Source organism: Adiantum capillus-veneris, chromosome 10 (assembly GCF_014529385.1).
Source record: "Adiantum capillus-veneris isolate H3 chromosome 10, ASM1452938v2, whole genome shotgun sequence".
Lineage (NCBI taxonomy): Eukaryota > Viridiplantae > Streptophyta > Polypodiopsida > Polypodiales > Pteridaceae > Adiantum > Adiantum capillus-veneris.
This window is the reverse complement of record NC_140940.1, coordinates 113,938,861-113,953,444: the sequence shown is the minus strand read 5'-3', so window position 1 is coordinate 113,953,444 and position 14,584 is coordinate 113,938,861. Positions and strand designations below refer to the sequence as shown.

The window sequence follows — 14,584 nt, the reverse complement described above, 5'->3', positions numbered from 1 at the left end:
CAAAAAATATAACTTCCCATGTGCCACGGAAACTTGGGGATACAACATGGGTCTAACTCTACCACCTGGGATAATCTAACTCTTACCAAAAAATATAACTTCCCATGTGCCTTGGAAACTTGGGGATACACACATGGGTCTAACTCTACCACCTGGGATAATCTTGGTCACTGCATCATAAATCCACCGAGTCTGGGAAACTTATCTGCTCTCAATAGTAATAGTGTTGTTTCTCTGCTTGGTGCCACCTGAAATCTTATGCTGGAATCTATCTCTATGCAGGTATTTCAATGATTTGTATGTCCTTGATCTTGATGAATATAAGGTTTGTTTTCAACTCAGTATGGAATGTGACGATGAAAGTATTCAGACCTCTATGTTTGATTTGAAGCGAAGATCATCTTTTTCCTGTCTCGAAAATTGGCAATAGGTGCTCATTCTTGTTCATTGTGAGCTATTTGACTCAAATCGTTTGTGGTTGATGCTGTGTCGGCATCAGTGGCAGGAAATAAAGCCCAAGTTAGGCATGCAGTGGCCAAGTCCAAGAAGTGGCTTTCAATTTTCTGTTCACCTTGATGAAGTAAGAATGATCTCGAATCATAACCGTGATGAAGCTATCAATTCAGATCATCTCTCTTATTTTTCAAATTATCTTTGCAGGTGTTTCTGTATGGTGGCTACTTTAAGGACCCTGTTTCTGAAAAAGATGCATCTGAAAAAGGTGTAGTGCATGCAGACCTGTGGATGCTTGACCCACGGGGTTGGGAATGGAGTAAGGTGTTTTTTTAAACTTCACTAAGTCAGCAAATTCTTGTTTATGAGAGTTTGAACAAAGCTGAAGTTTCTTGAATGTTCAAGCAGCAAATGGTTTATTTCTTACGAGAATGATCATCTAATGGTTATAACCTTTATTTTCAAATGCTATTTGTTAGCACTTTGGTACTGCATACCTCTCATTTATCCTCTAACCCTAGGTTTTCTCTGACTTTAGGAAGATAATTTTGTTGGACTCTTAACAGATCAAAAAGCAGGGAATGCCTCCTGGTGCACGAGCAGGGTTTTCCATGTGTACTCATAAGAAGCGAGCTCTTCTTTTTGGTGGAGTAGTAGACTCAGAGGCAGAAGGTATTTCTTTTTTTTGCATTAGCTTGTTGAGATTTTAATGTTCTTCTTTGTATATGTCTTTGCTTCACTGCTTTTAGTATAAATGTACTTCAGCCATTTTGTGTTCTTTGATGACAAATGCATCACTCATGCACACAAGTTTGTTTGGTGATGAAGAGTTCAATTTAGTTGCAGGTTATGGAGGAAAGAGCATACTCTTTTAAGGACATTTTCCGGAAATCTGCATAATACACCTTAAATTATGGGCTAATGCATATACAGTATCTGCAAGACCTGCTCAAACTCATCTTGCCAATTTGTTCTCCCTAAGACCAAAGGATGCTATCACAGCAAGGCCACAGCTACCACTGGGACTGCCGCTAGAGAAGAAGGCTCGGGTACAGCTTGCAAGGCAGCCAAACAAGCGGCCCACTACCTTTATGCCTTTAATATTGAGCACGAGGAATTCAGCCTTTAATATTTAACATGGGGGGAGCTTGTCGATGGTCGAGTTCCTCAATTTCCGTGAGATTGACCCATGAGGCAGTCATCAATTGATGGGTTGGCAGATACTGAGATTGTTGGCAAATTGATGATGTGACAGACATGCCTAGCTTTATTGCTACACAAATGCTTTTTAGGAGTATACTATTTTTGTAACTTGAATTTCTTTTGGCAAGTTTCTTTTAGCAACTCCAAAGATATATAAGTGGGCCCAAAGCTCGAGTTTTAAGGCAGACACAGAGTTGTTAGGATTCTTTGTGCTACAGGGAACTCTTGTAACCTGTTGACGCATCAACAAAGAAAGGAATACTGCCAGGGGCGCCTACTCAAGGAGCCAAACAATTCTCTGTGGGGAGCTTTGCCACTCTTCCTGTCACAGAAATGGAAGCGTGCACTTAATACTTTAAAGCTAATTTACTATTTCTCATGGAATTTTGCATGACATAAAATTGAGAAAAACAATGCAGAAAATTGACACAGCACTAGGGACCAAAAGATGGGCTGGTCCCCCCCCCTTGAAGGAGTTTTTTTCTGAACTATTACAAGCACAAGAACCTGAAACAATATTCACTATTCATGTCCCATACACTTTCTGATGCATAGAAATGCATGGATTTATAAACCTATTGGCTGAAATTCATCATACTATAGCCGAGAAAGGCTATGTCTGCTTCGTACTAGCGGGAGAAGCTTCTACTGATATTTGCTTGCGTAGGGAGTACCCACATGAGTACTTCTTGGCTGAAAACTGCTTTTGGACTCTGTAAGCTCTCTCTCCTCTACAAATTCTTGCTCTGGCGTCCGTGAAGGGCGTGCAGAAGCCAGGCAGTGCGCGGCGAAGGTGTAGGACAACCCATAGAGCTTGTGTGCAATGTGCATCCTTGCAGGGAATTGATGCACTCCAACAAGCGCAATATTGGCCGCCCACACAAATTTCAACACTTGTGGGCTGAACTGAGAGCTGAGAGAGGAGGCTCTGTGTGTGAGTGAAAACTGCTATAGAGTGCTCCCAGTAGGTAGCGCTAGGCCTTTGTCATAGCCTTGCGAGAGATTTTGGCCATCTGGCGCTGCATGAAGGAGAGAGAGAGAGATTCTAATGTTTTCTACGCTGGATGTCCAATGTTCTCATGCTATGGCTGAGCTTTTTAATGTTTATTAATTCTGGCCTCTTTCACATTGGCCGACCACTGAGTTTAAAAGGTTTTCAAACTTTATACTTAAAAACGGGTTTTCTGGCAAATCTAGAGCATTAATAATTTGCCCGATTTCACGTCTCTCCCGACTTAGTCTGTCGGCTCCCGTGCGGTCGTATTTCCACTGTGTCCGATCGGCCACTTTCTTGGGCGGCCATTGCGGAAATATCAAATTATAGCTTTTCTGAGCAAACTCCATCTTATTCATGTGCTTGTTCTGAACTATTCTGCTTGCGTCTAGCTATTGTTTTACTTATCATACTATCCGGACACGGATAAATTTCGAGATGGCACATTGCATCGAAAAGTTTATACGTTTATAATTGGTACCGATAAATTCATAGGTCCATAAATTCATTGTGTGTGCACAAAAATCATTTCCATTCATCTGTAGCCATAGCCAAAAATATTACACTTCCTTGTTGAGAATCAGAGACCAAAAGAAAGCACGACAAAGATTCCTTCACACAAGATCAAAGAACTCTAGTACACTATTTCTGTGAAGAACACTCTTACTATGTGTGTGTATTCATAACTGAACTTAGATAAAAATTGAAACTGAACTAGAACTAGAGACAAAGACTCAAGAGACTGAATGTGTGTTGATTGATTGAAATGTGTTACAAGGGTGTTCTTACATAGAAACTGAAGAGACACGATGAAAAGACATGACCATAGGTCAAGAGACTTGACTCTAGGCCAATAGTAGTGTCCTTCTGCTGTAGAGTTGTGACCTTTCGGCGTAAAGGTGCAGCCATTCGCTGAAGAGGCATGACTACTTACCAAACAGGTGCGACTCTTGGGCAAAGAGATATCCTTTCGAGAACATGGGTCTCTGATCTGGTACGTCTTCGTATCGGCAAAAGAATCAAGTGAAGAAGGTAATACAAAGACAAAGAATACGTCATAATCGTGACATTCCCTCCCATTTAAAATAAAACCCCGTGAGTTAAATGATTGTCATGCGTTTATCAAAAAATTCTTGTAAGAGGTTAGGGTATTGTTGCATTTCTTCGTCCGTTTGCCCAATCCCAACAGGGGGAGGTAGTGACAATAAATAACAATACTGGGTGTTTTCAAGTCTAGTAATTGGGATGAGTACAATCTAAATTCCTTAACAAGAATCCATTGGAGGGCAAGTCTAGTGCCAGCAACCGCGGTAATTCCAGCTCCAGTAGCGTATATTTAAGTTGTTGCAGTTAAAAAGCTCGCAATTGGATCTCGGGGCAGGACGAGTGGTCCGTCTCTCTTGGTGTGCACTGGTCACTCCGCCCTTTTTGTCGAGAACGCGCTCTTGGCCTTAATTGGTTGGGACACGGATTCGGCGATGTTACTTTGAAAAAATTAGAGTGCTCAAAGCAAGCCTATGCTCTGATACCACTGTGAAGAACACTCTTACTATGTGTGTGTATTCATAACTGAACTTAGATAAAAATTGAAACTGAACTAGAACTAGAGACAAAGACTCAAGAGACTGAATGTGTGTTGATTGATTGAAATGTGTTACAAGTGTGTTCTTATATAGAAACTGAAGAGACACGATGAAAAGACATGACCATAGGTCAAGAGACATGACTCTAGGCCAATAGTCGTGTCCTGCTAGAGTCGTAATCTTTCGGCGTAAAGGTGTAGCCATTCGCTGAAGAGGCATGGCTATTCGCCGAACATGTGCGACTCTTGGGCGAAGAGACACATCCTTTCGAGGACAGGGGTCTCTGATGTGGTACGTCTATCACAAGCCGGGCACCACGTGCCAATAGAAAAGTCTGTCCACGTGCCAATAGAAAAGAACAGACTGAACAACTTTAAGCACTTCAAATAACAACTGAACTGAAAGAGAGAGACGACACGCGACACGTAGTGGCGGAATTCCACCCCAGAGAGTATTGGCCCCAAACCTTGGCGCCCCTTTCGGTATTTCTTTATATTGCATCAACACTGTACAAGCCGGTACTCCAGACTCTGCACCTTCTCCAGGAAGCATACCAGAGAATGAGCCGTAACCTCATATTTAAAGGCCCTTGGCCTGAAAAGCAGTTATAGTAAAAACCCTTTAAAACTCAAAAGCTTCTGGTCCAAAAGCAATGCCAAAAAGCTGTCAGCGCAATTTATGGAAATCCGTATAGTTCTGCCAAATCAGCAGTCAGCGTAATTTTCGGAACTTTCGTGCAGCTGCCACGTCATCAGCTTTGCGTGAGTGTGTGTGTGAGTCCTGCTTTATTTTAATCCCTTTATGTCACTTGGGGCCCCATCGGACGGGGTCCCCATAAGTTGGTAGGACTTCTTCTTCTGGTACTTGTTTTTCCTAGGGTTTAGGCCCCTCGGCCGGCATCTGTAAGTTGGCTCCATTCTTTAGGGCTTTGACACGTTAGCAGTTTGTGACGTCTTTGTATCTGCAAAAGAATCAAGTAAAGGAGGTAATACAAAGACAAAGAATACGTCACAATCTTGACAATTTCATTACTAACAATTGTGTCTTATATAGCCGAGTGTACAGTCTGTAGAGGACATAATCAGTGATGTCAAATTCCTTGGGGGTGGTTGCTATGGACAATTCTCCACCTGGACTATATGTTGAGTTTGATCTTTTGGCTGCTAGCACCCTACCTCAAATTAAACCTATCTACCCGAACTGAGTGTACAGTGCATCCATCTAATGATGCTTAGTGTGATTGACTACTTGTGGCACTTACAGTATAATGGTGTGATATGATTCACATAGTAAAGGCCGTGATAGGTGTACGGTGAGTTTTTAGTTCAAGGGCGATGTATTGTTTAAGGGTGGTTGACTTAGCGTCCAGTTGGTTTATATTCTAGACTTACCAATGTGCAAAGATCATGGGAAGTGTCTAGAACGCATTCTACGTGCTTTATATGTAAAATTCAAAGGGAAAACCACATGAGGAAAAACCTTCGCGTTATTAACGCAATGCAACTATCAAACTATTGTGGAGGAACAATTGAAGTTAAGGGTTGCAGGTATAGAGTTTGGCAAGCTTACTTCACTCTATCATGATTGATCTCAAAGTTTGGATTAGTTTTTGTCACATCCTCTTGTAAATCGACCTCTTGAACTCCTATGCCATATACTTCAAGATGTGTTACCAAGAGTGGACCAAGTACAGTTGCAAGGGCAGATTCAGGGGACCAAGGTTAGAGATGTCACGACATGGTTATGTGGCAGTGGCAAGAGACAACCGACGTGTGCGCGCGCTCGCGCGCACACACACACATACATACACACAAGTTGCCGACCGTGCATACACTAGTGTAATGCGGCGAATTTTACGGCTCTGTTATGGCGCGGCATCTTACGTGGAGCTTTTGGTGCCAATAATGTTAAAGCACTCGACTTTTGGGACAAGAGATGAGTTTAATGCTTTTTAGCCAAGTGATTTTAAATTGCTTTTGTGGGGGCCACGAGCCTATTAATACAAGGCAAGGCATCAATTGTAAATAGATCAATTGCGTGGTCGCACAAAGGTTGTAAAATGTCTTGGATAATTAATAAACAAATATTGCCATGGGCACTTGACTTGAGGGCCAATAATCACCGGAGGGGAATTACATCTCTCCCATGTTGTCTCCAAAGTGCATGAGTATAGTTTCTATTCCGTTCAATATTTTCGATTACAGATTTGTGTATTTGAGTGGATCATCTAGCCAATGGGTGATTACATAAGATGCCATGGTAGATAAGAGACACTTTTGTTTCCCTAGTCCAGAGTTTCATACATTTAGAATGAAACTTAGACTTTATTTTTTGAAAAATGATGCTGGCTACACTTGGAGCGTAGAGTTTCGGAACTCGCAATAGAGGCTAGTTATAGTCTTCGCTGATAGTCAACAATTGAGATTTCATGTCGAGAAGAGTTTTTGTAGTGACCACCTTTTGGCTGAATGTTACAGACTTAGGCACCCCAAGTCGGAAATCTGCGCAAGACACACGAGAGAATCACTTAAAATACTTCACAACTTTATCACACTTTAAAAAATAGAGTCTACACGGCCTGGTGTAGTTCCGTGCCCAAAGGTATTGGTCCCAAAATCTGGCGCCCTTTTCGATATTTATTTTTATATTAATGCTTGAGCAAATTTACAAGTCCCGCAGGCCCTCTCCCAGAAGCTTGTTAGCTAACTCAGGGAATGAGGGGCCTTGGGTTCTTATTTAAAGGCCCTTGGCCTCAAAATCAAAAGCACGTACATGAAAAGCTGCAAACTCAAAAGCACTGGGCCAAAAGCACCTAGTAGAAATCATGGAAATCTGTACAGCCTGCCATGTGGCATGTCAGTGTAAAACGCGGAGGTCTGTACTGCTGCCACGTGAGCATGCCAATGCAATCTGTGAAAATCCGTACGGCTCTGCCACGTCATCAGCTCGCGACCCAGCAATTGACCATTATAAAGAAGGCTTGAATTGTGGATCCAATTGTTGGTGTCTCTTAGATCCATCACTTGGCCATTCTAACCATTTTTAAAGCTAGGTGCATTCAACGCTTGGGCATCATAATACTTGTAATTTTACACAATGTTTATGGGATGAGTAGATCCTAGATCCACCACTTGGCCATTTAGACTAAGAATAGGGAAGTAGGTGCATCAAAGATCCACCACTTGGCCATTATAACGAAGGCTTGAATTGTGGATCCAATTGGTGGTGTCTCTTAGATCCACCACTTGGCCATTCTAACCATGTCTTAAAGCCAGGTGCATTCAACACCTAGCTTTAAAGCTAGGCTTGAATTGTGGATCCAATTGTTGATGTCTTTTAGATCCACCACTTGGCCATTCTAACCATGTCTTAAAGCTAGGTGCATTCAACACTTGGGCATCATAACACTTGTAATTTTACACAATGTTTGTGGGATGAGTAGATCCTAGATCCACCACTTGGCCATTGTAACGAAGGCTTGAATTGTAGATCCAATTGTTGGCGTCGCCTAGATCCACCACTTGGCCATTCTAACCATGTCTTAAAGCTAGGTGCCTGCAAAATCAGACATAAGCCATAAACCAGTTCATTAGACATTGACTCTCAAGTACCTTGGGAGGAGCTCTTACCCGCTGTGCAGCAGATGGCTTTGCGCATTCAGGACAAAGCCACCTCAGACGCCTCTACGGGTTCTACTACATTGGTTTCTACATCTAGTAGGGATGGTAGTGCTCCCGGACAGTCTGGACCTGGTTGTACACCTTCTCGCCCTGCCATTACCTGTACTTATTGTGGAAAGAAAGGTCATTATGCAACAAAATGATATAAACGACGGTGGGACCGAAAGAAGGATTCAGATCTTGAGGATGGGACGGCTTCTCGACAGGCGTCTGTCACTGCTATCTCTAGCCCTTCATAGGCCGATGGCTTCACCCTCTAGTTTCATCTACCTCCTTCTTCCCTTTTATTTTGGCTTGGAGTTTGCCGGGTTTACCACCTTGGCCTTCTATCCTTTTGTGTCAGAGTGCTCTGCTTCAGGGGGGTCCTCTCTCTTCCGTCTCTCTCTCTCTCTCTCTTCTGCTGATCTCCACCGATGAGCTCCCTGCTCGTCTTCCATCTTTCCCTCATATATATCCTCTTCAGCGACTTGTTTTGTTGTTAGCCTCTCCATCAGCTTCCTTGTGCGACTTGATCAGCCTGACCTAGCTTCGTTCATCATCGCGACGGTTCGTCGTTTTTCTTTTGGGTGGCGCTTCTTCTTTTCACACTCCAAATTTGCTAGGCGTGTTGCATGTTCTTCCTCAGCGACTCCGCATCTGTCGTTGAGGGGGGGTGTTAGATTCTTCATCTCCAGATGCTTCGCACCCTGCCTACAAGCTTCACACACATTGGCCCTTGGTTGTGGGTTGGCCACCCGTACACCTGGTGGACAGGGATCTTCAGGCACATTTAGGGTTTTCCTCAACACTTTGCCCGGCCGGACCTATTCTGGTCCTTTTCATTTTTTCCTCATTTATGGGTTTTTTGTGCATTGTCGTTGGGGCTTCTGGTCTGCCCTACCTACTCCCTATTCTCCTATATAAAGGAGGGGGGGGGATGCACTCTTCCATTCATCTTGCCATCTCAGCTTGTATATACAACAGTTTGAGATCTTGGTACCTGAGCAAGTTTTGGCACATAAGGAAAGAAAAGTTAAGGGAAAAGTTGCACGACGGTATTTGGTGAAGTTCAGGAACTATCCACCTATGGATGCAAAGTGGATGGAAGAGTGTGAACTGCTAGAGTCAGTGAATGTATTGCAGCTTTACCTTGAGGCCTTTGGGTTACAACCTACGTATGCCCCAACCCAACTTGTTCGAAAGACGGGTGCAGATGGAGCTAGCACATCAAATGTACATACGGATTGAGTGCAATAGAAGTGGACACTGCTCTACAAATGCTAAAGGTATCATGCTCACTTCTATTGTAGATGAAATGACAAAAGTATGAAGGTCTCATTAAGTCATTTGTATCTATGTTACATGACCTTTCTTGCGGATACATGCGATGATAAAAGGGTGCTAACCACACTAAATCATCTATGGCATGTATATTTGGCATGCAATCGAGGACGTTTGCGATTTCAAGAGGGGGTATGTCACAAGGCTGTGGCAACCACTAACCTTAGTTGTTGGTTTCTTTCCCTTGATTTTTATTTAATTTTTGGGACCCTCTTTTTGAAGTCACAAATGGCCGGACATTGTGTGGCGTTGTGGAACGGCCGATGGCCGAGAGTTTCACGTGCAGTCCAGAAGGGCAGGTCGCCACAAGATGGTCGGGCCCTACTCAGGGGTCATACACTCTGGGGTCAGTTTGAGAGACTTTAGGGCACCTCCAACCGCATGCGGGAGCGTCGAGAGGCTTTGTTGCTACTCTGGTGCCCATGGGCTTCTTCACCATGGTTCAGGGTGTGCCCTCCACTTGCCACCAGTGCGGCTTTTTCCTCCTCCCATCTCGTGCTCTAGCCCTCATTGTACGTATTTTTTCTCACTGGGAGAGTCTCCACATGTTTCTGATGTAGCCCCCTCTTGCAGAGGTGGTTTGTAGCCTTCGGGCAGCTATTCTTGACTTTTCTGAACTTATTAAGGTATATATAGCTATTGTTGACTAATGGAAGGATCTTTTTCTTGCAAAAAAAAAGAAAACACCAAGTATCGGTAGTACCTCAGCATCTCTGGCGTTTTTGCACCAGATCACCTCATCAGCACCAGCGTTTTCAGTTTTCAGCTCAAGAGAGTTTATTAGCCAACGTTTTCAGATCCACTCCTTTGATCAGCCAGCGTTTTTCAGTTTTCAGCCCATCCTTGACATCCGCCATAGCGAATCAGCCCATAGCCTCGTTGAGCTTGCAGATCCCGTTCAACATGCCTAGCGTTTTGCATTTTCAGCCCTTAGCATCACATATCCAAGCACCTACAGCAAGATCCCATCAGCATCTCAGCATCTAGGACCATTGTATTAGCATTTGTGCAATCTAAAGCAAATACCTCTCTAGCGATAGAGAGGAGGGCCATAAGAGGGGGGTTTGAGACCCTATCTGGTGTTAATCTCCTTCTCCTCTCTCTTTCGCTTATAGAACTTTCACTCAAAGTATCATTCTCTCTAGTCTTTGCACATCTCTCATGAAGTAATAGGAACTCTCTCATGAAGTAAAAGGAGCCTTGAGTATGCACTGAGCACTCATCTTGAGCATTCACCATCAATCACTTCCGTTGCACATTACAAGTTGGGCATGCCACATCATCACTTTGTGACACAAATCATTGACCAAGATCCTCTAGCTACAGGCCATGCTCCATCTTAGGCCAAAAATCTTCATAGATAAATACATAGCAAGGGGCACCATGTCTTGGTTGCATCCATTCGCGTACCAAATCCCTTGTTTCTATATCATACGTACAATGTATTCTATCGATCGGTTCCTCTCACACAAGAATTTTGTATACTCTTATTTTTAAAAGGCGTGGCAGTAGAGCCCTACTTACATTGTTAAGTGCTTTCTACATTCATATGGAATCAAATGAAACATGATTTCTGAATCCATTAATGTTGAGTAGTGCATAGGTCTGTTAAAGAAGGGGAAACTATTGAGCAAAGGTAGCATCAAATCGATCTTCAGGGCCCGAGGACTAACTTGTTCAATCAAGCAACAACCCCCCTTCACATATGACTGTTCCACCCTCAACATGCACAACCTTCCTACCCTGCTGCTTGCACACACAACCCGCTAGGACCTCCCGCTAGTGTGGTCCTGCAACAGCCTTGCTAATGTTGAATATTGGGTTGTAGATTTATTTTGTGGCATATTGCAAGACTATTTACAAACGACATTGGTATTTCTATTTCTATGCCTAAGATTGTGAGTGACTTTTGTGTAAGAAGAGGGTGCTTTAGGATTTGCTTATGACAATATTAGAAGCATGCATTCTGGAATTATTATAAAGATCAATACTAACTAGTATCACATTGAGAAGTGCAACAATGTTGCTCTAGCTACTGACTATTGAAGACCATTTATTGTAACAATGGGGTAAACATATGTTTTTCCTTCATGGTATTACTATCTCCCTTTTTTGGCAAACCTTCTCATTTTGTATGTTTGTTTCATAGCACGCTGTATCAATTTTATGAATTTTTATTGTGTAGTTCATGACGGAGCACAATGTTTTCTAGCGTTAGCCCTTCATGTCAAAAGATACATTTAGTTCTTCTGTGAGCTGGAATTCACCCTCTTATGTTCAGGTTGTTTTTGTTGAGGTCTCTCATACTACATTCATCTGCTACAGGAGATGTGCTGCAGAGTACTTTCTTAAATGAGATGTACGCATTTCAAATGGACAATCGCCCCCCCCCCCCCCCCCCCCCCCCCCCCCCCCCCCCCCCCGACCCCCCTCTCTCTCTCACACACACACACACACACACACATAACAGTTCTTGAGTTCAACTTTCGTGAGATAGATCTTTGAGGTCTCTTGGGATAGTTTCCCACGACGTTAAAAATTCTGTTCTTCTTCTCTTCTTCTTCTCTCTCTCTCACACACGCAGACTTTTTTTTTGTAAATCATGATTTAATCTACAAGTGGGAAACCTCAAAGCAAGGAAAACCCACATGAAAAAAGTACAGTGATAGGAGCTTTATGATGCTCCAAAAGCTAGAAACAATCAAAGAAAATCTTGTAAGCTTCAAAAGAGATGTATCCCACATCATAAGCATAATGTAGGGCTTGTCCAAGGGAAAACTTGAAGTAAAGTAAAGGGTCAAGTTCTAATGCATGAAACATGCGGGAGTTGCACTGATGCCAAATGGTCCACATAACCCAAAATTTGACCCAAGTGAAGGAAGTTTCAAACGGAGATTGTGGCGGTTGAAGAACTCCAAAAATCCAAAATCGCCTGTGAAAGATTCCAGATGGGAAACGAAGGTGCAGAGCAGAGGACACCTGCCCAATGAAAGTCCGAGAGCAGTGGCAAGCCCAAAGCAAACACGTAACCCACTCGTCAGCCCCATGACACCGGACACAACGAGCGGAAGCAATACGTCGTGCGTGCAACAAAGTACCGACCGGTAGAGCGCCTACCATACATCTCCACAAGAAAATGCGTTCCTTGAGTGGCAATTGACTACTCCAAATGCGAGAGTGTTTTTTGCCACCACAGTTGAGATCTGGAGAGCGACCACGAATGATTTCCATGAGCCACAATCCATGCATCAGATTGCAGCAAGGCATAAATAGACCCTGTGGATATACAATCCATCCTAATATGGCCGAGATGGCATCTAGAAAGCCGAGAGTCCCCAAACAGTGTAGGCACCGGAGAAACATCTGCAAGTAGTTGCTGAATTTGCTGCCATAAGTGTCGATAATGAGCTCCCAAGTCATAACGAAGAGCAACAAGCGGAAAAGAAAGAACATGTCCCTCATTATCCACCACTTGATCACCCTGGCAGATCCCTTTTTGCGAAAGAAAGTAAGCTTGTCGAGGAGAACGCTGAACCAAAGTAAGAGAGAATGCTTTGCTCCAATGAATGCTCTCCAACCGAGGGAATTTCTTGGAAGAGATTGACGATCGTGCCAGGATAAGTGCAAGGTGACAGCCTTCCAATCCGCAACAAGAGACGAAGTGAAGGGACATCCTGGAATATGCCCATCCAACTGCCCAAAAACAACATCCCAATATGAAGAACGCAATGACCAAAGGAATGCGTGACAGTGCCTTCACACAAATGCGAAATCATGAGCATCCATGGCTGTCGCTGATCCACCAACGTAGGCATAAGCATGGCTTTGCGAGCCAAAATGTGCTGACGCAAATCCAGAATATTAGTCCCTCCCAGTGGCTTAGGCGTGCATAGCTTATCCATAGATAGAAACCACAGTCCTTTCTTGTGGGAGGAAGTACGCCAGAAATGTTCCAGCATACACGACATAAGAGACCCAAGGCATCGCTGAGGCCAGTATAAAAGTGGCAAATAGAATTGCACATAAGCCATCAATATGCATTGAACAGTCCTAAGTCGCACATGCAATGGCCAAGTTGACAATTTCCAATAGCTAAGCTATAATGGATTCTTTGTAACACCCATTTAAGTTTCTGTGTTGCTGACACATTCCAACTGATCGGATATTTCAAATGGCGTACTATAGTCTGAGGGGAAACAATCTCCCCGGGCCATTGAAGCCTATGCCAATCAAATGCCTTCAGAGGCATCAGCTTGGATTTACGAAAATTAACATGCAATCCAACTGCCAAGCCAAATAAATACAGAGCATGCATGATCTGTCGCACATCCTCCTTAACGTTTTTGGGCATGAAAAGAGAATCATCAGCATATGCTTGGCCAATAAATTGCTTTCCAATAGGCAGAGCAAGACCATGTAGATGTCCCGAGGAAGTGAGGGCCTCAAGATGTAGCAACAAGGGGTGCGAAGCAATCGCATAAAGCAAAGCACTAAGAGGACACCCTTGTCTGACCGAGCGTCCAAGATTCCAAGTGTCCGTGATAGAACCACCCAACAAACCTCCAAAAGTGCTTTGAGCATACAAGAGAAAAATCACCCTCGAAATTTTCGGCCCAAATCCCAACCTTAGCGTTGTTTCCACGATATAATCCTATAAAATACTATCAAAAGCTTTTTCAATATCAACTTGCATAACCAACACATCCAGCTGAGTGTATTTTGCATATTCCATGCCTATGATGACATTCGCCAAATTGTCAATGATATGCCGGCGAGGTATGAAACCGTACTGGGATTGATGAAGTCCTTCATGCAGGTAATCCTTAACACGGTTGACTATCATTTTGGCCATCGATTTGTATACTACTGGCATAAGGGTGATAGACCGCCAATGAGAAAATTGTTCACAAAAGACATGCTTTGGCAATAACTTGGGCAGCCCCTCCTTCCAAGAAAGGGGTACATCTTGCTTTTCCCAAGCCATATTCATCATTACCAATAAAGGGTCCTTAAGGTGTTCCCAAAAGGACAGGAAGAACTCAACAGTAAGTCCGTCCCAACCAGGAGATTTCCATCTCCCTAAGTCTCTCAGACTTGCATGCAACTCTGCCTCAGTGAACGCAACCTCCAAATCTTGTGCTTGCTGTACAAATATAACAGGAGCAACATGTGACAAGAAAAGATTACGTGCCTATCTAGCTTCATGAGCAAGAGGGGCCGGAGCTTCAAAGATCTTTCCGTAATGCGCAACGAAAGCCTCTGACAACTGTAGGGATGAAGATGTCCACTCTCCAGAGGAAAGCTTAACTCTTTTAATGTCTTGAGAGCGACGAGAATGATGCAAGTGCTTG

The 14,584-nt window shown here is 43.4% G+C and overlaps 1 protein-coding gene across 3 annotated transcripts in view; it reads left to right on the top strand.

The window, feature by feature from the left end:
- Positions 1-14,584, top strand: part of LOC147449477 (uncharacterized) — a 110,448-nt gene that overhangs the window by 74,856 nt on the left and 21,008 nt on the right. For 2 of the 3 annotated variants that reach the window (XM_086521924.1, XM_086521925.1), the window contains exons 8-11: positions 283-325; positions 500-580; positions 661-777; positions 1,020-1,125. In XM_086521924.1, coding sequence (XP_086378050.1) covers positions 283-325; positions 500-580; positions 661-777; positions 1,020-1,125 — 347 coding nt within the window. Of the gene's footprint in view, positions 1-282; positions 326-499; positions 581-660; positions 778-1,019; positions 1,126-1,299; positions 1,591-14,584 lie in introns of those variants that run through there. The other variant, XM_086521923.1, reaches the window with a different exon arrangement.